The following is a 23,678-nucleotide window of genomic DNA, read 5'->3' as shown; positions in this document are numbered from 1 at the left end:
AAAGGGGATTTACTGAAAAAGGAGCAATAAAAATAACCATTATACCATATCAATGTAGCTTAACATATTAACAGATTTTGTCCACAAAAGTTTGTTTGAAGCAGCTAAATGAAATTGAAAATTTTTATGTTTGCTCGGAAGTTTGTAACTATGTTGATGTTTGTTAAGTGAAATGTTTGTTTTAATATTGCAGTGAACAAATGCCCAATGCGTACTGTACCCACCAATGGATACTTCCTGTCAGGTTCGTGTCCCGACTACTATGGTGCCACCTGTATGTTGGCCTGTAATCCTGGGTACAAACTTAGTGATCCCACCCACAATGGTCAGATCACGTGTACATTGGATAGTAACAAAAGACCTATGTGGACCGGTGTTGGACTCTCTTGTCAAGGTATATTTCCTCATTCATTAAACAAAGCTGAATGTTTCACTCCTTCTTTCTTTCTTAAGTAGTCTCTCAAGTTTAAAACAATGGTCCTTTGTAGGTATTTCCCTAGGAATAGATTACAGGTTTAAAATGATAGATTTTGCAGTAGCCTAAGATGAACTTTGTCTGGTTTTGTTCATTTAAACTGACTTAGCGCCTTTAGGCCATCATATTGTCACCTTAGTGCAGTGACACATTCATTTCTTATTAACTCTGTTAAAGCTCTAAGATAATTAAGGATATTATGAATAGACAACTTCACATAAAGCAATTACCCCTGCTAGATTGATTCTATGGGAATTTGGAATATAGCATCCTTGGATAGACTTTTAATTTACTTTGGTACATTTGTATCTTAATCAAACTTGGAATTTTATGAGCATTTTTTATTCTTTCAAAATTGTTTAGATACATGGTCCTTGATGACTTGTAAGTTTGCCATTTACTCTTATAGTCATCATATATGGTGTCATTTAATATAAACATGTCTGTCTTTTTTAAGCTGTAACATGTCCTCAGTTAAACACACCAACAAATGCCATGATGTCTGGGTGTTCTGCACCATTTAATTATGGAGCTGTGTGCCAACAACAATGTCAGTCAGGTTTCTACAGAACACAGGGAACCGATACACGTATGTGTATGAGGGACGGTACCTGGTCAGGACAGTCGCTTGTCTGTTCCAATAATGGTAAGAATTTTTACATACATGTCTAAGAACAAAGTAAATGAAAGTAAACATATGATAAGCAGCGATCTGTTCTAGATTTAGTCAGTTATTTGTCCTATAAATATTGTCTCAATAAGCATATGGAAACATTACAGACTAGAAAATATATGTTGCCCGTGTATAACAATTTTTGCAGATATTTCAGAAAGTATGAATAGATTTGGGAGAAACAATTGTTATGGAGATGACTAAACTATGCAAAATAACTTTTCTCTGTTGTTACAGGACTTACCTAAGTCTAGATAAACCATAGTTGAAAACTTATTGTTTCTTGTTTTTTAAGCGCATGAACATTTTTACAAATTTTGTTTCAGCAGGTGGTGCGCAGGCACAGACAGGGTCAGCATCCCCCACAAGTGGTAGCACAAGTAATGTGGGTATAACTGCTGCTGTAGTTGTCGGTGTTGTCTTCATTGTTCTTATTATTGGAGGAATATTTGTCTATTTAAAGAGATTGTAAGTAAATGTTATATTCATCTTAGGTAATGTTTCCCATTAACCAGCTGAATTTGTGTAATGGATTTGCCCTGCTTTGGAATTGGAACCATGAACTTGAAAATTAAGGGATTTCAGTATCAAAATGTACATGTATACAAAAATTAAGCTACCAACAGTACTAGAGAGCAGGGCCAGGCTGCAAAGAGGTGCAGGCTGGCCTGGCTCTATACTCGTGACAAACATGAATCACTTTCAGTTCCAGCAGAATATGGGTTAGTGAACTGCATAAAAATGTTATTTTTAAGTTTTATTTAATGAAATGTTTTACTACGAAAAAGAAGTTTTAATTAAAGGTATCTGAGGGTTGTTTAACAATAAATAGCACTGCAACTGTGTTGTTCTCATCTTTTTATTTGCGTACACGATTTTACAAGTGTTGTTCCTGCCAAGAGTCTTGAAAACACTTGCAATAACAGTAAACGCAATGTTGTAGACGTCACGATGGTATTTAGAAGTTATGTTAATGTAATACATGTGATGATGTAGTATATACGTTAAACAATGCCCATTCATGTAAGGCAGTATGTTGTTTAAACAATTCTACATGTATATATATACATGTCTACATATATACATGTAGATGGTTTATAACTTTAAAACAAATAAAAACAACATATATTTTCCATTGATAGGAATATGCAGGCAAGTATGAGTGGTGGAGCATATCCAATGGAGAGCATGTCTACATCATTAACTAGCACCAAACGTACAGGGGGCGGGGCAACAGGAGCTGCAGGCTGGGAAAACCCCAATTACAGTAACATTGATGCCGATGCATAACTTTCATTATTATTACAAAAAACTAATTCCAGTCTTAATAAATAGTCATGTTTGATGTTACATTAACATATAACTATTTTAAAACTTGCAATGAAAAGAATAGCCATTAAAGGTTTGACACTGTGATGGGCAAATAATAGAATTTGTGAAAATAAAGAAAAAGTAAAGAAGAAAAATGTTTATGTAAACATAGACATTATAGAGACAATAATAACTTGCCTCATGCAAGAGTGATGTTCTAAAATGGCTGAAATGGAAGAAATAAGTAGTGAATTGTCTAACAAAATTGATGTGCAGGTTTACAAAGTGTCAGTATTTAAATAGTAAACAGCTCAATGTATATACAATGTGACAGATATTTCACAAACTATTTGGATGCAAGTTTTTAGCTCACTTGAATATGAAATGCTAACAATCAATGTGACTCATATTTGAACTATTACACCTACCTATATTACTTCTTTGATAAAAAAAGACAAGCCAAAAGGTTCTATATGCAGTTGGCAGTTATTTGAAATAGATAGTAACTACAGGGAACATGTCCTTTTATATGCATGACATTTTTTGTAAGAAATACCACTTGTCATCGCATTTTTGTTGTTATTACCAGAGAAAATTGTGTGACGTTTTTTCAAAATGAATGTGTGTTTTGATTTGCAAAATGCTCAGATTTTTTACCGTTTTAGTACATTTTTACAGGGCAAATCATAAGGTCATGATGACTTTATGAAACAGGCAACAAAACTTTCACATACAACTATTCAACATATAGGCATCGTCTTTACTTTTATTTAACTGCATACACTTGTATTAATATCCTTGAATCCATATCACATTTGTAAATATTATACATTTATTGTTATTTAATAACATTATTTTTGATATTAAACCATTCAAGTATTTATATTCTAAAGCTAATTGTGATTACAGTTAATTGTTATATATGTCATACAAATACTATGTAATATTTGTGTACCTTTTCAACATATAATTACTCAATGACCATAATTATAAATGTTTTGAACAACATATTATTTTTATATGTCAAACATTACATTTGTATACTGTAACACATTACAATTGTACATGACTGTATCTGTTTAAATGTTTTCATTTGTTACATATGTGTAAATGTATTATATTTAAACCCTTTCAGCATATAATTACTACAAAATATGATTTTTGTATTTAAACATGTTGATTCTGTACTATTTATGTGTATATAATTTAAATATGTTTCCTTTAGTTAACTTATGCAATTGTTACATATTAAAGTATTATTTGTATGTAATAGATAGTTTTACAAGTTTTGCAATATTCAGCTCATGTGACAAAAGTGGGAGCCATTTGAGGGATTATTATTTTACGTACATTAAAAACAGAATATGAAAATAAGTAAAAGAGAGTTTTTCAACATCTCTATTAGTAAGACCCTTAACCAAGCAAACAAGTAATTTAAGTGAATTGTGAAGTTCCTTTACATTTCTGGAAATATTATCATAGCACCAATTTCAAAAAGGTTTCCATTATATCAAATGAGGATGAAAGAATTATAGAGATTTTTTTCTTGTCTATGTGAATGACTGAAAAAATCTATGTGAATGACTCTGAAAGATTAATGTCTACTAGGGGAGGTTGAATTGAATGCATGCTATGTAAAAAAGTAAATTTATATTGTAATATACAAGTATATTGTATGGTTTATAAGATATTTCACTGTGTGTTTAAAGGAATGTGATAGATCATATTAGTACTCCTCATTATATAGACCTCAGTTGTTGCATTTGACATTTCCTGAAAGACCTCAGTCAAATTAAGCTTCCCTGCGATGTTCCTAATATAAGCTCTAAAGGGATTTCAAATGGGAAATCTTAATAAAATCTTTAATTAGATAAGTTGTGTGAAGTGTATTCTGCTAGACCACTACTAAATTTGTTCAAACCTTGATAGATCAAAAATATCTTGGATTAAAGATGAAGGACTAGAGTTTTGATGTTTGGTATGTAAAATGGCTTGGTTGAATTAATGCACTTAAGTTATTAGGCATGGCCCCCTCTACCACAAGGGAGTAGTGGGGACTTCGACATTTGGATTTAAAAATCCCTCTGTATGATATTTGATGTGAAACATTTACTAAGGGAACTCCACCATTTCTTTCAAATGATGGCCGGCTGTTGAGTCAAATATGACCCATCTGTTGAATGGGGTCAAGGTCACGAAGGTTTAAAATAGTTTTTTTTCATTTTTATTTTTTTTTATGCATTTTTTCCCCCTTAAAAGGTGTTTTTATTGGCATCTGTGTGTTGCCAGATACACAAAAGCTTGTCCTGGATTGATTTACTATCATAACTCTTAGTGTTTTGCCAGATTTTGGATCCAAACTTTTTTACAGGAATGATCAGTACCAAGTTAGTTGGCACTGTCCGTCTGTCACAAAACTTGTCCCGAACATGAAAATTTGGCCCATCAAAATGAGGCGGACACATGTGATCCACTGATCGTCCTCTTGTTAGGTGGTAGGGATAGATTAACTCCACAAGAAGAAATATGACAAAAAGAATTCATTTTTGAAATACCTGGAAGTGCAATTGAACAAAAAAAATTTTTAAATTGCAAACTTCAAGCCAATGTTTCACAGATTTTAAAAAAAATAGGGTTTTTTTTAATTTCAGGAAAACCATTAGTGAAGTAAAATAAAGGGGAAAACAAAGTGTTTCTGGAACATGTACATACATGTATTTATTAAATCATAAATAGAATATTTCCAATAATAAAAAGGAAAAAGAAAGTATTAATTAAAATTACAAATAGTGCACATATAATTCACTTAAAACATTGAATATTATATAATATAAATTCCACTACTTTGTATATTTAAAATGTATATGTATATATTATGCACATCTTACAAAAAGTGAATATTATATACTAAATAAAAGATTGTCAACCTATTTACACAATTTCTGTTCTCAGTTTTAACATGAAAGCCAGTTCACATGGCATAAGACGACGGGGTACCCTCATTTCCATATATTCTGGTAAAAGGATGTTGTTATTGAAAGCAATCATTTTAGGAAGTATTTTTTCCCAAAATTCAACACAGCAATATCCCTCTAGGAAACTTGTAGAAGGAAAGTCTTTCCAGCCTGTCACTGGCAGAACAGAAACTGTTGTCTGTGTTTTGGACATTAGCTAATACCTCTTGGACTTTTTTTTGAAACCATTTGCTCTCATCAATTGAAACCACAATGCCATTCTTGCCCTCAACTTCAAGACAGGCTTTGCATCTAAAAAATAGGTAAATGACCGAGCTATTAACATTGTTATACTGGCAAATAAGAAACAAAAATAATCAACATCCCCCTCACCAGAGGTAAAATAGGCAGAAGATCTATACAGATAAGATACATGTTAAAATCTACGACCTGCACCTGTGTCTGATAATTTATAGTTTAAACAGGGAAGTCAAAGGCAGGCATGGGCTTTGGGTTGCCCGGCTATAGCCTAATTAATTTGGCGTGAACGGTTTGACCCATTTTACAGACTTTTTTTTCTTACTGTCAAACGGAAAAAGACAGCGCCCGTCCAAAATTATCTCGGTGTCTCTTTGACAAGTCTAATTAGTTGGACTAGCCCGCCTAAAGACTACACATGTATATTTAAAAGAAAATCAAATGAAAAACAATAAAAATATACATTTTAAATGTAACTCAATTAATCATAACGATTCGCCACATAATGATTCACCGCAGTGAAGTAACGATTTGCCACAGCTAAATAATATTTGATTCGCCACAGTATGATTTAATAACAATATTGAATAATTGTCTTATTTTGACCATGGATTTAAATTATAAATCTGTGGTTTGACTGGTCCCTTGTTCAAATAAATCAACATTAAAAAAATTTTTACAATGACAATAATAATTATTCTTAATATTAGGAATCATTATTATTGTCATTGTAAAATTATTTATTGAGATAATAGATCTAATATACTCTATATAAATTTAAATATTTAGGTCTACTATCTTACCTGTCCATAAGATCTGGTTTATTTCCGGACAATTTTAATACTCGACATTGTAACCATCTCTGTAATTCAACGACTGAATGATCACATGTCAGAGCGAAATTTTTCTCCAGGTCCATACTATATGGGTACATCTCTTGTCAATTTTACCGGGAAAGTGTGTATCACGTGATACACGGTAAAGGGTCAACTCGGCCCTATACCAACTCGGCACGGGTCAACTCGGCTCTATACCAACTCGGCACGGGTCAACTCGGCACAGATCAACTCGGCCCTCTATACAGATAACAGTGACGTAGCTGTAAATCTCTCGAATCTATAATTTTTTATATTTTAAGAGTGCAGTTAATTCTGTACTTTTTAAATAATTGAAATTCAATAGAAATGTAGAATTTGATTTAAAACTAAAAAAAAACAACAACAACAACAAATAACAACGTCAGAGCTGTCCATCTCGCATTAAGCCTGTATATAAAATACATGTCTTTGTATGGTCCGCTTTTTCCACGGTCCGCCTTGCCTCTCTAATTGGAATAATTTATCGGTGGTAAAAGTTACTGACACACCAATAGCAATTAAATGGACGAAGAATTACCGGCTGGTTGGGAGAAACATACTAGCAGATCATCGGGTAAGTATGACTGACATGGTGATAACAGTTATAAAGTTTAATTTTTAGAGTTTAATTTAAATGATTCCAACAGATAAGTGTGCTTGAAGTTACATGAAATGGATAAAATAAAACCGTTTAAATTATAGACGCATGTGCGCGCGATTCTAAAGATCCTGTAACACATTTTTTCATGGTTTTATTTCATGAATATGATGCTCAAATTAAGATTTGCCAATATTGTAAGTTCCAATAAGCATTATTTATAAAGATATTACCGAATTTAACATTACGATATATGTTTATATGAAATTAATTTGGCATTAACTGCAGTGTTCTAGATAATTATTTTTACTCAAGAGTCAATACTCTCTGTTTTTTAGACTTGAGAGTAAACTGCCAGTTTCTGGCCAAATGCAGGAGTAAAATTTACTCTCAGTTTTAAGAACTTGGGAGTCAATTTGCCGCATCTAAACTTAGGAACCATACTGCAAACAAAATGTATCATTAGATCACTTGTATTTATTGGTATCATGTATTTACACTTCATACACATTTAGACATAATGTTTTTTAGTGTTCTTGACTTGTAAGGTGCAGTTAGCCTCCTTTTCCTTCTCTGCTTTGCCCTAACCCATCTCCTCACACTGCCTGCTGGCTTAAACAGGCTGAGTGTTGGGCCAATTAGTGACACAGTAAGGAGAGCCTCTAAGGATTCTTCTTTCAGGGCAGCTCTGAAAAACAGGATAAGAAATACATTATACCAAGTATTTTGATTTGTGCCAAATTAATCACATACCAATTTCTTTGTTTTAAAAGTTTACACCTATTATACATATAAGTACATTGATTTTGTGATTAAAAATATCATCATGTTCAATAAATTATTGCCTGTTTTATAATGTGCCAATATTATATATTCTTAATTATAATATAATAATAAAATATAATTTTCATGTATTTTGTTATACATATACATTCACACAGTTTTAATTTAAAACAAACAGAAATGTACCTGTATTTACTTTTTAGTCTGTTTTGTGCACTAAATGTCCGCTCACATTCTACACTGGTGACTTCCATGCAGAGTCCAATTTCAGCCAGCTTTGCAAAGTTGGGATAGCTTGTTGACAGTGAACTCTGAATAATCTTTCTGCAAAATGCCTTTAGTGACAATGATTTATAACACCCAGTTACCATTGCTTTAATGCCTTGCCATTCAGTTTTCAGTTCATCACCATTAAGTAAGGGGTCAACAGGAGTTTCTATTACAACATCTTCAACTGTTTTCTTTGTTACTTTATGTGTACCATACATTTGTGCTACATACTCTACAGCATTATCACATTCTGTACTATAAGAGGCAGGTTCCAGCAAGAGTCCTAAACTACATAAAACATTACAGTCAACTTTACTGATTCTTTTCTTAATATTTCTGGCTAAACTGTCAATGTAATCATTTTTCACAGCTTGAAATTCAGAATCAGAGTTACCTTTTTTATAATATTTCAAACTTTCACCCTTATAAAATGGCTTTGGTTCTCCCTCATCATCTGACTGAGTTTTAAACTCGATGCTGTCTTTCATTTCATGTAAACCATTACCATCATGCTCTTTCATATATTCCAACTTTCCAACTGTTCCTTCGAGAAGTGGATAAACATCTGAGAAGACAAGGCTTTGGCGTTGTAACTCACATGATAGTACACCCAGTTCTGTGTGTATGTCCATCATTAATCCTATCAGTAATGCTGACTTGTATGTGGAAAAATATTTATGAAGTCCCTTTGCAGTTGGATTGTCACAAGCAAATGATGAAAGAGTTACTAACAAGGCACCATAACAATCATATACAGCTTCTACAGCTTTTTTAAGCCCTAACCATCTGATTGAATGAGGCTCCTTAATACTTATTTCAGGTTCATTAAGTATATCCTGCACAGCCTTAAGTTTATTAATCCGTAAAGTTGATGCAGACATGAAATGGTACAAAGTTTCAAACATCTGTTTAAATTTTTTCAAAGTTTCATTCTTCTTAATGGCATCACCTATTGCCAGGTTCAATCTATGAGCAATGCAGTGGGTTTGTGTCATGTATGGAGAAAATTTGGCTTTCATTTGGACGCCTACACCAGTCTTTTTTCCCATCATAACACTTGCCCCATCGGTAGCCAGAGAGACACACTTTGTTAAGTCTAACCCTAACGATAAAATAACACTATGCACTGCCCTACAACAGTATATGCACCTCCATCACTGATTTCTGTACTTGCTAGAAAGGTTGTGACTGGTTGCCCATTCTTTACATATCTTACACAAATTGATAACCTTTTGCTTACCCTAATGTCAGTACTTTCATCAATGAGAATTGCATAAAAGTTTGAAGAATTAATTTCACTAACAAGGTCCTTTGTAAACCCATCTGCAATGATATTTTGAATTTCAGAAACTGTTGTCCAGCTTAAGTTCTGATACTCTAGGTCAACACCATTTAGTCGCTGTAACTCTAGTATAGTATCTAATCTATTTAGGGGGGTTTCACTTTTCATAAGACAATATATGGTGCGGAAAAGAAATAAATCTTGTTTTGACAAATCACCAACATCATCTTCACTCTCTGACTCAGAAATTATACCAGATGATTTTTTTATTTCCACCCTTTCAGCATCAAGATGTTCTCTGCTGGTACAGTGCCTGTCAAAATAAAATAAAAGACTGATTTAGGATTAGGCAAAATTGTAACCTATGTTTGGTGAAAGCTATAAAAATATTATGATCCATTGTATTTTTACATTACAGTCTGAAAAAAAAATCAGAAACTGCTCTCAGTAGTCAGTTTTATAATTTATCAGAAATATTGCAGCATGGCAAGGTATTATTTATATTAAGGTTTAAGGCATATTATAAGAACTTGAACCATTTTTATGTGAAATGAAGTAAATGTATAAATGCAAACAGTTGTGACCTACACTGAATTCTTTTAGCTTGTGGGCTAATAATCAACAATTTATTTACCAAATTATATGTTGAGATTACTGTTTTATTTTAAATTTAAATTACTGTAATTTATCTAACATATAAATGAAATTAAATAAGGTGTGAGGTATAACTTAGTTTCATTGTAATTTTTGTGCCCCCACGTTAGTGGCGGGCATTTAGATTTACCCTTGTCCGTCTGTCCTTCCGTCCGTCCGTCCGTCTGTCCGTCCTTCCGTCCGTCCTTCCGTCCGTCCGTCCGTTCACTTTTGTGTCGCACGTAACTCAAAAAGTATTTGACCTAGAGTCATGAAACTTTACAGGAATGTTGATCAGCATGTGTAGTTGTGCACCTGGGTATTTTTGTCTGGATATTTTTAGTATTTTCAGAGTTATTGCCCTTGACTTAGTAAAATTTGGCAATTTTCAACTTGTGTCGCATGTAACTCCAAAAGTATTTGACCTACAGTCATGAAACTTTACAGGAATGTTGATCAGCATGTGTAGTTGTGCACCTGGGTATTTTCGTCTGGATATTTTTAGTATTTTTAGAGTTATTGCCCTTGACTTAGTAAAATTTGGCAATTTTCAACTTGTGTCGCATGTAACTCCAAAAGTATTTGACCTACAGTCATGAAACTTTACAGGAATGTTGATCAGCATGTGTAGTTGTGCACCTGGGTATTTTCGTCTGGATATTTTTAGTATTTTCAGAGTTATTGCCCTTGACTTAGTAAAATTTTGCAATTTTCAACTTGTGTCGCATGTAACTCCAAAAGTATTTGACCTACAGTCATGAAACTTTACAGGAATGTTGATCAGCATGTGTAGTTGTGCACCTGGGTATTTTCGTCTGGATATTTTTAGTATTTTCAGAGTTAATGCCCTTGATTTAGTAAAATTTTGCAATTTTCAACTTGTGTCGCATGTAACTCAAAAAGTATTTGACCTAGAGTCATGAAACTTTACAGGAATGTTGATCAGCATGTGTAGTTGTGCACCTGGGTATTTTCGTGTGCATATTTTTAGTATTTTTAGAGTTATTGCCCTTGACTTAGTAAAATTTTGCAATTTTTAACTTGTGTCGCACATAACTCAAAAAGTATTTGACCTAGAGTCATGAAACTTTACAGGAATGTTGATCAGCATGTGTAGTTGTGCACCTGGGTATTTTCGTCTGGATATTTTTAGTATTTTCAGAGTTATTGCCCTTGACTTAGTAAAATTTGGCAATTTTCAACATGTGTCGCACACAACTCAAAAAGTATTTGACGTAGAGTCATGTAACTTTACAGGAATATTGATCAGCATGTGCAGTTGTGCACCAGGTATTTTCGTCTGGATTTATTTAGTATTTTTAGAGTTATTGCCCTTCACGTAGAAAATTTTTGCAATTTTCAACTTGTGTCGCAAGTTTCTCAAAAAGGATTTGACATAGTCAATAAACCTTATGGGCAGGTTGCTCAGCATATTTTAGATTTGCACCTGGGGTTTGGCTTGTGGATTTATCCAGTATTTGTAGAGTTATTTCCCTTGACTTAGTAAAAAGATTGACAGAACAGTGTCGCGGTGGGGGCACCCGTGTCCTATGGACACATTTCTAGTTTCTTTAAAAAGAGGAGCTAGGTACAAAATAAAATGTTGCAATTAATTTATTTTTTTACCGTTCAATGTTAGACTTTTGGATGTTGAGAACCCCTTCTGTGGCCCATTTTCCACCCATTTTGTGCTTACAACACAAGGCACATTTCAAACGCACATCTGTCGTATCTGACGTTACAGACAGCCACGGGAAACCTTTACACCATGATTTGATCGTAGCGTCTAATGCTGTCGTATGAGTTTTTTTGCTCTTGCAAACAAAAGTCAAAATGTCTTCAATAATTGGCTGAATAACTAGAGCTGTCATCGATATCGACAATATCGATGTATCGTTGATATTTTTTTGTCGATCAATAATCGATACACATTTTAAAAAATCGATACTTTTGACTTATAAATTAAATGTCTAGAAATTATACAATTCACCCAAAATATATGCAGAAACAGTTATTTATATCTAATGTTATGCTTTTGTTATATAGTGGAATTATTTCATAGCAATGGTGACAAATAATATTGTCTGGAAAAAATCATGCAGTGGACAAGACACTGTACAGAACATGTTTTTGACTGAAATAATTGAAACAGGTATGAAAGTGAATGACAGACAAGTGAGTTTAGGATATTATCGATATATCGGTGTATCGTTGATTTTAGTCACTTGATATCGATATATCGTTGATATGCTTTGCACAGAATCAATGACAGCTCTATGAATAACACACTGAGAAGACACTGGGCTTGTTACACGGTAGAATGTGTCGATTTTTCGTTGTTTGGGTTTTGAACAAGACATTTTCGATGTAAACGATTTGATAATTTGATAAAATTTGACAATATTTTTTCGTCTACTTCAATAACGTGACAGACGCTTGATTTATCTTATATACATCTATTACCGAGCGTCTCAGTGATACAATGTGATACAATGTCGACTGGTTTGCAATTATAAACCCAGCCTGAGAAAATAACACACCTTTATAGAACAGTACGCTAACCAGTCTGTCATTTTTATCGGTGTCAATGTAAACATTGCCTACGCCAAATTTGTTTCACTAAATGCGTAAACTGTAATTAGTATGCGTAAATATACGCCAAAATGATGACGAAGCTGGCGTATCCTGAGTATTTGCTTGCGTAAATGACGCCGATACGCACGCTATCTCTAATGCTGAAATTAATATTAACAGTGATTAACAGTTTGGCCTACATACATTTGAAGCATAAAATTGACTAAGGGCAAGATGATACTGTATGTACTGACATTAAAGACGAATTTCATTTCTGAAATTGTGGGAAGAAGTTCTTTGTTGATAAAATAATTTGATAAGTTAATTAAATGTGTCAATTATTGAAAGTCTTTCTTTTCTCATTACTAGAATTTTTGTATAATCTGCATGTACCTGTGAAACTTTCAGCATGTGTTGACAGTATAGAACTGTTCACTAATATGGGAAGAATATGTGTATTTAGCAGCCGGAAAGCTTAGTAAAGCCATGGCATTGGTCAACAGTTTGATTTCTGGTCATACACATTTGTCTCGTCCTGCGACACCAGTATTACAGATCTGTGCTTCCTTATTTCCTTACCAAAGTAACTTACTGGTGTCCGATAAGATTGTCTTAATTTTCAAATTTCTTTCTGCTCTTTATTATTATTAAATATCTGAAGTGTATGACACTATCACAGTGTAAAGATTTTAATCATTATAAATTTCAACAACAGAGTTGACTAGTTTTTGTTAGTCGGCATTTATTCCATTAAATCAGTCCAGCCTCTCTTGTTAGATTTAATATCATTAAATGGATAAATGCTGACTAACAAACACTAAATTATACAAGATTAATCGTTCTCTTGATGTTTTATGTTAAGTGTCATTCCCAGTTTTCAAGGAACTCCACTTAAAACATTTTTAACTTTTAGATCGCTCAACTGGGGCACTTAAAATAAAACATTTCAATAGATTAATCATTATACATAAATATACTTGGTATTAAATTGATGAATTAATCATAATCAATATTTTGATCAACTATTTGAAAAAGGCTGTGACTAAAAAAAGGATTGGAGCACCACACTAAATACCGTATTCCGGTATATACCGGACAAGGCGCTTGGATGATAAAATGCTAAAATCTTGTCTTTTAACCCAACGGAATGAACTTTAATAGGTCTAATTCATCTTTTCACACCGAATCAAGTACGATAATCAAGGAAAAATGTAAAATTCGGCGAAAAAAACGATATTTGTCTATTTTGGGATCATGATTTCTGCAAGCGTCTAGAGGTACTGCCCCAATCCTGTATTGAGCTAAATCCTTTGAAAAATGGGGAGAGCTAAGGTACTTATCCTGGCCCTAGTGTCGCTGTAAAACTTTGGTCAAATTTTTGAGTGCACCTTCACACACTTGTTCTCTATCATTATCTTTCATGATGTTCCATACATCTATGATCTTAGTTACCCTTTTGTTACCCTTTTTACAAAGTTATGCCCCTTTTCTTACTGTCAAGAACTGATAAAAGTCAAGCTTGCTGACTTACAGACAGCTTTTTGTGTGTGTGATTTTAAGTAGTTTTGAGTCAAGATTGATAAAAAATTAAAAAGGCTTTTAATTTTTGGGTCATTTTGCACAAACTGGAATGAGCAAATGATTTGAAATTGTGTATAAGTTATTGATCCAGGCCTACATCAAATGGTACTCAAATATTGAAAAATATTTTCAGTGAGGCCTGTCGTGTTGAAACCCTTTCAGGTATTTTGCATGCATTTTGTACATTTTTTAAAAGAAATCATCATATATAAGATAAATTGACAACAACTTGTATTAATTAATTTTGTTCATATCTTATAATGGTATGATTTTATTAAATTAATTTTGTAATTGATTTTCTTTTCAGGACGAGATTACTATTTGAATATATACACCAAAGAAAGCCAGTGGGAACCTCCAAGTGGCCCAGCAAAAAAGAATATGTCTAAAGTCCAGTGTTCGCATCTTCTTGTAAAACATAAAGACTCGCGTCGACCATCATCATGGCGCGAGGAAACTATAACAAGATCTAAACAAGATGCAATCAAAATACTGGAAGGTATTTATCTTTCCCTTGATGAATAAAATAACTGTATATTCCACTAAGATATACTGGTGAATTGGTTCCTGTTCGTAACTTCTGCACGATAGGATTTCAAAATAAATCAAGTTAGCATGACTGCCTTGAGTAGAGGATTTGAAAAATGCATGAGTCTAAGGTCAATGTCACAACAGGGTATTGACCTTGGTGTAGTTTATCATATTGTGTAAGTATGTTTGAGTTTATGTCTGATTGATGAATTCTGCATACAGATTAAGATTTGAAAATTTATATGGTTTATATGAGTTCTATAAGTAAATAATACATGTGTACCATATGCAAAACCCAGGCCCCTAGGTCAATGGTCTAGGCATTGCATACAATAAAGATTTGTGTATTTCATATACTTATAAGTGTAGTTTTGTGGTCCATAGCTTCTGCACAATGTAAGAATGGTTGGATTGCAACATCAATTGTTACACAGCAATATCACCATTGGTTGACAACTATTTTCATGCAAGACACATATGCCATTATGTCAATGGTAAAGGTCAAAGCAAGGGATTGCACAGTTTCACAATGGGATCATTATCCTAGAATAAAAGAACTCAAAACGACATGTTAAAGGGAGTTAATTTATAGATGGAATTAGTTTCCATATAAATGTGGTGTTTGATAGATCAGATAAATTGTTATAATTTATCAACTGTCTTCTAATTTTCCGTTTGTCATTTCAGGGTACAGAGATCAGATAGTTAGAGGAGAAAAATCGTTTGAAGACTTGGCTTCACAGTTCAGCGACTGTAGCTCCGCTAAACGAGGGGGTGATCTTGGTCCTTTTGGTCGTGGTCAGATGCAGAAACCATTTGAAGATGCAGGATTTAGCCTGCAGGTTGGAGAAATGAGTGGCATAGTGGATACAGACTCTGGTGTTCATATCATTAAAAGAACTGCTTAATGCTTACATATAACATGATAAATACATTAGCACAAATTTGGAGTATAGATTATGGTTTTCTTTCCACGCAGAAATTGGGATTCTCTTTTCAATTTTCATCAGCTTTTTAAGATATTGTGATCATACGTTGTTTTCTTTGTTCAGCTGTCTCACAATCTGTTCACACATTAATATCTAAAAATGAAAATGAAGTACTCATTTACTTAGGGTAAACTATGATATTCTTGTCAAAATTATTTTTAATTAAACAAGGTTTCTGTTATCTTGACTAATATCAGCAGACAGGCAACTGGGCATGAACAATATTTGCATAATTACTTCATTTCTTAAGAGATTTCAACTCTGAACTATGATCATTAAGTGGCCATGGGCAATTTGTTGTGGGTTTTTAAATTTGATGGAATCATGGTCTTATGGTCTTCTGTATTACTATGCGTGGGCTTGTGATTCATTTTGGCAGATTTACATCCCTTTGTTGTTGGTTTTTTATTTATTTTCTTCACATGTCATATATAGAAATACACAGAAATACATTTTTGAAATTTCAAACGGTTTCAGTCAAACTTTCAATGGTTAAAATAGCCATTGTCCGTATAGTTATTTCAAAATATTAAATATTTACTTCTATAGTTAAAATGCCAGTTTTTGAGAAGGGGTTATTTTTTAAAACTTTTGGTGAAAGTATTTTGATAGTCAAATACAATATACATGTATTCATAAGAACTCTACAGCAGGATTGCTTTTATTATAACATTACATATTTGTTGTTAAGGTGTGTTTCAGTATAGTCTGTGCTTGGTGTATTTTGTGAAAGTCTGGCAGTTTTATTTATCTTTGGAACATAGAACTAAATATACCACCAATTATTGAACTGAAGAGTTGGGTAATGTGACATTAATTTCAAAAAAGTATTTACAAACTTGATTATAAAATGCAAGTTACTTACAAAATTTACTGTTTTACAATTAAGATGTCTTGATATTCAACAATTATTGTTTACACTGTGCATATATTTACAGTCATTAAAAATGGAACAATGTTTATATATGGTCCAATCATAATCATATATATTTGTATGTCTTTTTCATTTTTCAGATCATTGTTTTCTATTTCATTTGCCTGTAGTATTTGTAATTTCTTTCTTACACAAGTAAAATTATAATGTACTTACCGTTACGTCTTTGTTATGCTTGATTCCCTTAAAAATCTTACAATATTTTCCTTTAATCCTCACTGAAATATCACATACTGTCCATTGTTTGTATGCTCATACTTTACACAACATGACATAATCACTAGGGTAGATGTTATGGAAACTTCATAAGAAGTCTTGGAATGATCTAATAAGATTCCACACTGTAAAAACTAAATTTTTTTATATTTTGAAATTCAAATGACACTTGTTTAGAATGTCCGTCTGAAAATTTTAATCCTCGCCACTTGTTCATCTTTCAATCTGGATAAAACATTCATCAATTTAGTGGAAATTTCCACATATAAGTATGCAGTCTCTCAATCTGTCGAAGGTTCAGATCTACTTAATTCTTACATGTAATTGCGGAGCATTATTTAAAAGCTGATTTTAATCAGATTGGTTACCTTTAAATAGTGAACAGTACAGGTGGATGTTGGTTGATTTTGTTCTGAAATGGTCACATTGATAGATTCAGTCCCCATCAGCAGATAACGTTTGGATATGTGACATCTGGGAACAAATACTAGGTCCCTCTTGCAGATCACTGAAAAAATCTTGTTGACACTTCTCAATATACATTTTATTATATTCCAATTTTTAGAAATAGGGGGATATTAAAATGGGCTCTACTTGTTTGTCCGTCACTCTGTGTCTAGTCCTTAACTCAGCCATTCTTCAAGGGTTTTAAAATAGAAACCAAACTGAAGCAGTGTTATTAAGTCAGCTACTTTATTATGCTTCCTGAAAGGAGAGCATATAGTCGCCGCCTTGTCCGTTCGTCCGTTGTCTTGTCCAGAGCATAACTTGAAAACCCTTGGAGATAATTTGTTTGAACTTCACACAGTGGTAGAGGACTTCGAGGCAGTGTCAAAGAACACGACTCTATTTTGCCCCGTTTTTTAATTATCGCCCTTTTAGAGAAATCTTGTCCAAGACATAACTCTATAATTATAAGAGATATCAACATGAAACTTTGTAGGTAGATAGAGCTAAATAGGTAGATGTGCAGTGCAAAAGAAGCATAACTCTGCCTTGCCTCATTTTGGAGTTATTGCCCTTTGTTCATTTTTACATTTTAAACTTTGTCAGGCACATAACTCGGAAACCATAACAGGTATCAACAAGAAACCTTGTAGGTAGATAGATCTCATTTATTAAAAGTCCAGTGCAAAGAACAGTTACTCTGCCTTGCCTTATTCTGGAATTATATCTAAAACCTATTCGGGGGAGCAACACCCGTTTCAAACCAGGCCCTTGTCTTTATCTAATAAGGTGTATTTGGGATCAGCATTATATGACTTCTAGCATTTCAGGAACAAAATTTTTTTTCTTCTTTTATTATAAAACAGAATTTCGTATAATTGTACTGCATTTTATCATCAATCAATTACGAATTAAAACAAACAACTTTGATGTCTTTACTTTCTTCATTTATTCTTTTTTTTTTCAACAATTTTGAAACTACATTAACTACAGACAAAATATATCTTTAAGACCATAAAATTCATACAATGTGACTGTATACTAATTCAAAATTACGTTTTACAAGATTTAGTATATAGCACAAATTTCAATCTTAAAAATCTAACATCAACATTATTTTTTTTTGTCCCAATTAGTAAAACACGATGTATGAAAAATAAAATGCCAGTGACTTTATTAACAAGAAAAACGTACATGTACAGTATGTAATTTTTATGTTTGCATACATACACTGTTCTGTAAATTATACATAAACTATCAAGTAGCAGGTATATTATTCAGTCAAAGCAAAAATTGTTATACGTTCCTTTAAACTTAATTTTGCATTTTTATGTTTTTATGTATAAAAAAGGAAATTTTAATCAAAACAGCTGCAGGAAAAGTTTATTTGATGCCATACTAGATCCTTTCTTTTTATCACTAAAATAAATATTCAAATGAAAATATTGTCAGGGAAGAGCATAATGTCTTAGAAGACCAATCATGCATCGTTTGTTTCACATACAACACATAGGCCTACATTCTGTTGAAATAAAGATATATAAAACCTGTCAATCAAATATGATGTAAAATATTTGTACACAATTGGAGTTTGATTGATTATTGATTAAAAACTGATTACATTATTTTCTATTTAATATCAATGACTGTGCATATACATGATGTATCTGACAAGCTTGCCTATAAAACCAATAGATATGACTATGATATAAGTACAAGCACCTATACTAACTACTGCATGGTTGAAGCAAGATTAAACATAATTTTATTCATTCTTTTACCTAAATCTGTAGTTGCAGGACCATGATCGGTCAACAAAAAGGGGTGGGGTGTAATTCAAAAAAACAAAACAACAAATAAAACTTATGATAGTAAAAATATCAATAAATACTATGACCAGAGATAATTTATCACTGTATTCAGTCTTCTTTCTTCAAATTGGCAGATTTTGTTGCATCATAAAGACTTAGCTGCATTTAGTATATTGTTACTGTGTGGGTCATCTTTACAACTGTTTACTGGTGATATTTTATTTCTACATCATCAGCACTTTATTCACATGGTTAATATTAGCACTATCTTCTTGTGAATATCAGCCTTATATTTTACTGAATCTGCACTCTATTTTAGCTAATCAACAATGGTTTCTAGTAAATCAACACTATATTAAAGTGAATTAGCATTATTTCCTACTGAATTAGCACCATATTATAGTGAATCAGCACTATATTTATAAAGCATCAGTACTAAAACTTTTGGATATTGTATTCACTGTTATAAGTAAGCACTAATAGAGCAACCAGATTTTTGATGAATGAACATGATGAAAAATCATTCAAACATAAAATATACAAAGTTTGGTGGTGATCTGCTATTCATAGAAAATGTTTTTGTATCATTAAAAGCTCTACCTTGAGAAAAATTAAACATGAAAGGATATGTTTGTTTAGTTGGGGTTTGTAGTAACAACAACACCTTAAAGGTAAAATCGTGAAATTCCAGCTTTACTGGTAGTGGAAGACCTTGGGTTTTCATTCCAGCTAATATATTAATTTTAGTAACAGACAAGAGGGGCTACTGGCCCTAAATCACTCACCTGAGGACTTGTGAACTAAAGCAATAACTTTCAAAATTAACAGGACCTACAGTTCTGAAAATTTGAAATGACTATTCATGTATCACAAGCTCAACAACAAAGAATCATTAGATATTTTCTTAAGTTTTCCCTACATTAGTGACATGGATGACCTGGCTAGAGAAATTTGAAAGGCATTATTTGAACAACTTGGGGAAAAGGACCTTTAGATGATGCTGAATACCAAATATGAAAGCTCTAGATCTTGCTGTTTCAAATAGTTTTAAATAATTAAATGTATAAATAATGAACCAAAAGGGTGGGGCCAATATTGATGACGGGGCCATAATTTCAAAAATCTCTCACCAGACACTATCACATGCTAAATATCTAAGCTCTAGCCTTTATCATTACAGAAAAAGATTTTCAATACATACATAGAGAAATTTCATAACCCACAGGACAATTTTGACCCCAAAACAATATAAATTATTTTGGTAGAGGTCAACTGACAATGTTTCATGCCAAGTATCTGTACTCCAGTCTTAATTATTTCAGAGTAGATGATTTTTTAAGATCTTATTATATACATACATGTATTAAGGAAATCCATGATCACCTGGGACAGGTCAAATTTTGAATCAGTGAACAACTTTGATAGGTGACCATTAAACGATCATGACTAAGATGAGTGGTCAAAATCAAGTTACTGGTTTCAGAGCAGTTTTTGTTTAAAGTCATTACTTATGATGCATGATGACTGACGACTGACATAGGGAAATCACAAAAGCTCATCATCAACTCAGGTAGCTCTGGTGAGCTTACAGCTGATCTCAGACTCTGTTCATAAAGCTTACTATACACCTCTGAAATCCTAATAAAAATCTATGTAAATATAGATAAAACATATAAACTAATAAAATATAAACTAAATTCTTCGTATAGATACTGCAATATATATCTTTAACACTAAAAGAACTGTAAAACAACTTATTGCACAATATTGTACACTGAATCAATAAATAACTAACCTGTATAAATAATATCAATGAAATTATCCTGTACAGGAATATTTGTAATTATATGGAGAGAAAAAAAAATACATCAAATTTCACAACTATTGAAATCACTATACATGTATATAAGAACAATTATGTGAATATTGTGTACAAGGCTCTAGATAAAATTATATCATTAAAATATTCACAAACACTTTTTTTTATAATAATGAAAAATAAAAAATATTTATAACAATTTCAATGAAGGATAGTTTTGACACATCAGAATGTAGATGGTTATGTTTTAAAATAAATTAGCTATAATTAGTACAGCTGATGAATAAAAATATTATTTAAGACTTTGCAATGACTGAAATGACCATATAAATTCATGTATGTTTTTGCCTTTTTACAATTATTTTCAGCTAAACTAGGGTGTTTTAAGGGTATTGGTTAAAAAATGTCAGCCATATTGAAATGTATAAATACCCCATGTATATAAACGATGTTTGACACTACCCAAGTAGTAACAGCATGGATTAGCAGGCAATGTACACTAACCACATTTATTCATGTTAACATGAAATGAGTGTAATAAAGGAAATTTGACTTGACTTGACTAACATGACGCCATGACTTTGTTCCTTTGTCTATAACTATTTCGGGGAATAACAAGCTTTTATTGACAAGAATGAATCCATATACTTAAAATCCTGATCATCCTGCATGCCTTCACATGAACCTTTGCAAAAAGCAGGGTACCAGACATAACACCGGCTATCCCAGTTATCTTGGATAGTCACACGCTATTTTTTTTTTTAATTTTGATAAAATTGAAAAAATCTGCAGACAATTTTAGCAGATAAAAATTTTCCCAGCACGAAAAAGGTGAAAGTATGTAAACTTTGTGAAATTTGCAAATAACTGGACAAACCACACTATATTCCTTAAAAATTAAAAACATGTTTCATATGAAAGTAACATAACAAAAAAGAAGAGTAACAGTTGGAGACCAAACAGTTAAGACATTTAAGAGACATCACTTTCAAATTATTAAACATACATTTGCCAAAATTATAAAACATACATTTGCCCAACAAAAATAAAATGTTTTTAAACTTTGATTCTTCATAAACATATTTTGCAACAGTTTCAACAATTTACAAAAGGAAATGATATCAAACCATAAGGTTTATGAACCAATAAATTTAGATAAATACACAGACACTGTTATGATAATATCTGGCCTGTTATTACAATGTACAAGGCATTACACACCAACAAATAGCACCGGGTCACCATTTGACGGTTACTCTACAGTAATGAAAATGTTTGGTTATATATTAGGAGAAAACGGAGAGACAATCAACATTTGAGACAGATTTGGTTATATGGTTAGCCATTCCCATCCAGTAAATACAAACACTATACACGAACATATTGAGGAGAATTTCTCAAGTTATAAGACTGAAGTGACATTTGTCAAAATACTAAGGTATCATTTAATGTAAACTTTCATGGGTTTTTTTTGTTTTGTTTTTTAAGTCTTGCATATAACGTTATGATATTAACACTACAAAAACAAATTAGGCTTCAGGGTGCCATTATATGTAACACTACAAAATCAAATATGGCCATCATTTTAACCAACACCCTTGTACCCTACTATATCCTCCAAGCTAAATGTACAACTTAAATGAACACAGAATTTCCACTATCTAAACTAATTATACTATATGCTAATTTTATCCTGAAGCATGGCAAACAGACTATAAACTGATAATTTAAAAAGGTGACTAGATTAATATAATAAAACAAGAGACAGGTATGTATAAACATGCCTCAATTATATTGCACTGTCCAGCAGCACCCTAGAGTATTATATCATATAGCACAATCATCTTCTATAATTAGAACACCAATAAAATATATTTCACTGATGTATATTTCACTGATGTATATTTCACTGATGTATTTTTCACTGAAGTATATTTCACCTATGTATATTATATTTCATTGTGGTAACTTATGTATATATCATATTTCACTATAGTATATTTTACTAAAGTGTATTTCATTTAAGTTTATATCAATGATGTGTATTTCGCTGAAGTATATTTTATTTCACTGTGGTAACTTATGTATATATTATATTTCACAACAGTATATTTTACTGATGTGTATTTCATTTAAGTTTATATCAAGGATGTATATTTCACTAAAGTATATTTTACTGATGCATATTTCATTTAAATTGATATCAATGATGTATATTTCACAGAAGATTATTTTACCGATGAGTACATGTTAAGGTCCCCGGGAGGGATTCGACATTATTGGAAGATATTTCACTATTGAGTATATTTCACTGTTGAATATTCCACACTCATTGTGCTGTTTTCCGTGTTGATCTTTCTTAAAGTTTGGCCATCAAAGTGGCCATAATTATATCTGATTACATAAATTAACTCCAGCCAAAAATGAAAACTAATCACATTCAAAAACAAGAGAGCCATGATGGCGCAAAGTCACTCACCTGGATATCAAGATTGGGAAAAAACCTGCCTCTAAGCACAAATAAAATTTGATCAAGAAATCTTGGCAAAGAATAGTTTAGATTCTTACTATGAAATTTTACAAAAATCTTACCATTATCACTACTTAAATTTTTAAACAAAATAATATATTTTTTTTTAATATGAAAAAAGTAATCTCCCTTCCCTGTAAATCAAAATTATT

The 23,678-nt window shown here is 32.2% G+C and overlaps 4 protein-coding genes across 5 annotated transcripts in view; 2 read left to right on the top strand and 2 right to left on the bottom strand.

Annotated features, from left to right (window-relative positions):
• Nucleotides 1-3,004, top strand: part of LOC132745665 (deleted in malignant brain tumors 1 protein-like) — a 48,151-nt gene extending 45,147 nt beyond the window's left edge. The window contains exons 44-47 of the mRNA XM_060734620.1: nt 194-394; nt 933-1,121; nt 1,475-1,616; nt 2,291-3,004. Of these exons, the coding sequence (XP_060590603.1) occupies nt 194-394; nt 933-1,121; nt 1,475-1,616; nt 2,291-2,438 (680 nt within the window). The 3' untranslated portion in view covers nt 2,439-3,004. The remainder of the gene's footprint in view (nt 1-193; nt 395-932; nt 1,122-1,474; nt 1,617-2,290) is intronic.
• Nucleotides 3,005-5,321: 2,317 nt separating this feature from the next.
• Nucleotides 5,322-6,692, bottom strand: LOC132745536 (uncharacterized). The gene is made up of 2 exons (XM_060734489.1): nt 6,475-6,692; nt 5,322-5,725 (listed from the first exon to the last, which is right to left on the bottom strand). Exons 1-2 carry the CDS (start codon nt 6,603-6,605, stop codon nt 5,533-5,535), a joined length of 324 nt encoding a protein of 107 aa, XP_060590472.1. The 5' UTR covers nt 6,606-6,692; the 3' UTR covers nt 5,322-5,532.
• Nucleotides 6,693-6,949: 257 nt separating this feature from the next.
• Nucleotides 6,950-16,854, top strand: LOC132745656 (peptidyl-prolyl cis-trans isomerase NIMA-interacting 1-like). Its single transcript, XM_060734607.1, has 3 exons — nt 6,950-7,102; nt 14,557-14,748; nt 15,468-16,854. The coding sequence occupies exons 1-3, from the start codon at nt 7,051-7,053 to the stop codon at nt 15,686-15,688; spliced, it is 465 nt and encodes a 154-aa protein (XP_060590590.1). The 5' UTR covers nt 6,950-7,050; the 3' UTR covers nt 15,689-16,854.
• On the bottom strand, nt 7,515-9,305 carry LOC132745518 (zinc finger protein 862-like). Of its 2 annotated transcripts, none has more exons than XM_060734472.1 (2): nt 8,096-9,305; nt 7,515-7,814 (listed from the first exon to the last, which is right to left on the bottom strand). In XM_060734472.1, exons 1-2 carry the CDS (start codon nt 9,229-9,231, stop codon nt 7,628-7,630), a joined length of 1,323 nt encoding a protein of 440 aa, XP_060590455.1. In that variant the 5' UTR covers nt 9,232-9,305; the 3' UTR covers nt 7,515-7,627. The 2 variants fall into 2 exon arrangements, with proteins under 2 accessions (XP_060590455.1, XP_060590461.1); XM_060734478.1 differs by having other exon boundaries at nt 7,683-7,814; nt 8,106-9,305.
• Nucleotides 16,855-23,678: the final 6,824 nt, after the last annotated feature.

This window comes from Ruditapes philippinarum, unplaced genomic scaffold (assembly GCF_026571515.1).
Source record: "Ruditapes philippinarum isolate M1 unplaced genomic scaffold, ASM2657151v2 ctg211_1_1_1_1, whole genome shotgun sequence".
Lineage (NCBI taxonomy): Eukaryota > Metazoa > Mollusca > Bivalvia > Venerida > Veneridae > Ruditapes > Ruditapes philippinarum.
Note: the sequence above shows the minus strand (reverse complement) of the source record. Positions and strands in the feature narration are given on the sequence as shown.

What these genes read in the sequence shown, in the direction of transcription:
- LOC132745536 (XM_060734489.1), bottom strand. Translation starts at nt 6,605, where the DNA reads ATGTACCCATATAGTATGGACCTGGAGAAAAATTTCGCTCTGACATGT. An exon ending in AAACCAGATCTTATGGACAG is followed by an intron (nt 5,726 to 6,474) that starts GTAAGATAGTAG and finishes CCTATTTTTTAG; the next exon opens with ATGCAAAGCCTGTCTTGAAG.
- LOC132745656 (XM_060734607.1), top strand. Translation starts at nt 7,051, where the DNA reads ATGGACGAAGAATTACCGGCTGGTTGGGAGAAACATACTAGCAGATCA. An exon ending in ACATACTAGCAGATCATCGG is followed by an intron (nt 7,103 to 14,556) that starts GTAAGTATGACT and finishes TTTTCTTTTCAG; the next exon opens with GACGAGATTACTATTTGAAT. An exon ending in TGCAATCAAAATACTGGAAG is followed by an intron (nt 14,749 to 15,467) that starts GTATTTATCTTT and finishes TTGTCATTTCAG; the next exon opens with GGTACAGAGATCAGATAGTT.
- LOC132745518 (XM_060734472.1), bottom strand. Translation starts at nt 9,231, where the DNA reads ATGATGGGAAAAAAGACTGGTGTAGGCGTCCAAATGAAAGCCAAATTT. An exon ending in AGACTAAAAAGTAAATACAG is followed by an intron (nt 7,815 to 8,095) that starts GTACATTTCTGT and finishes CCTGTTTTTCAG; the next exon opens with AGCTGCCCTGAAAGAAGAAT.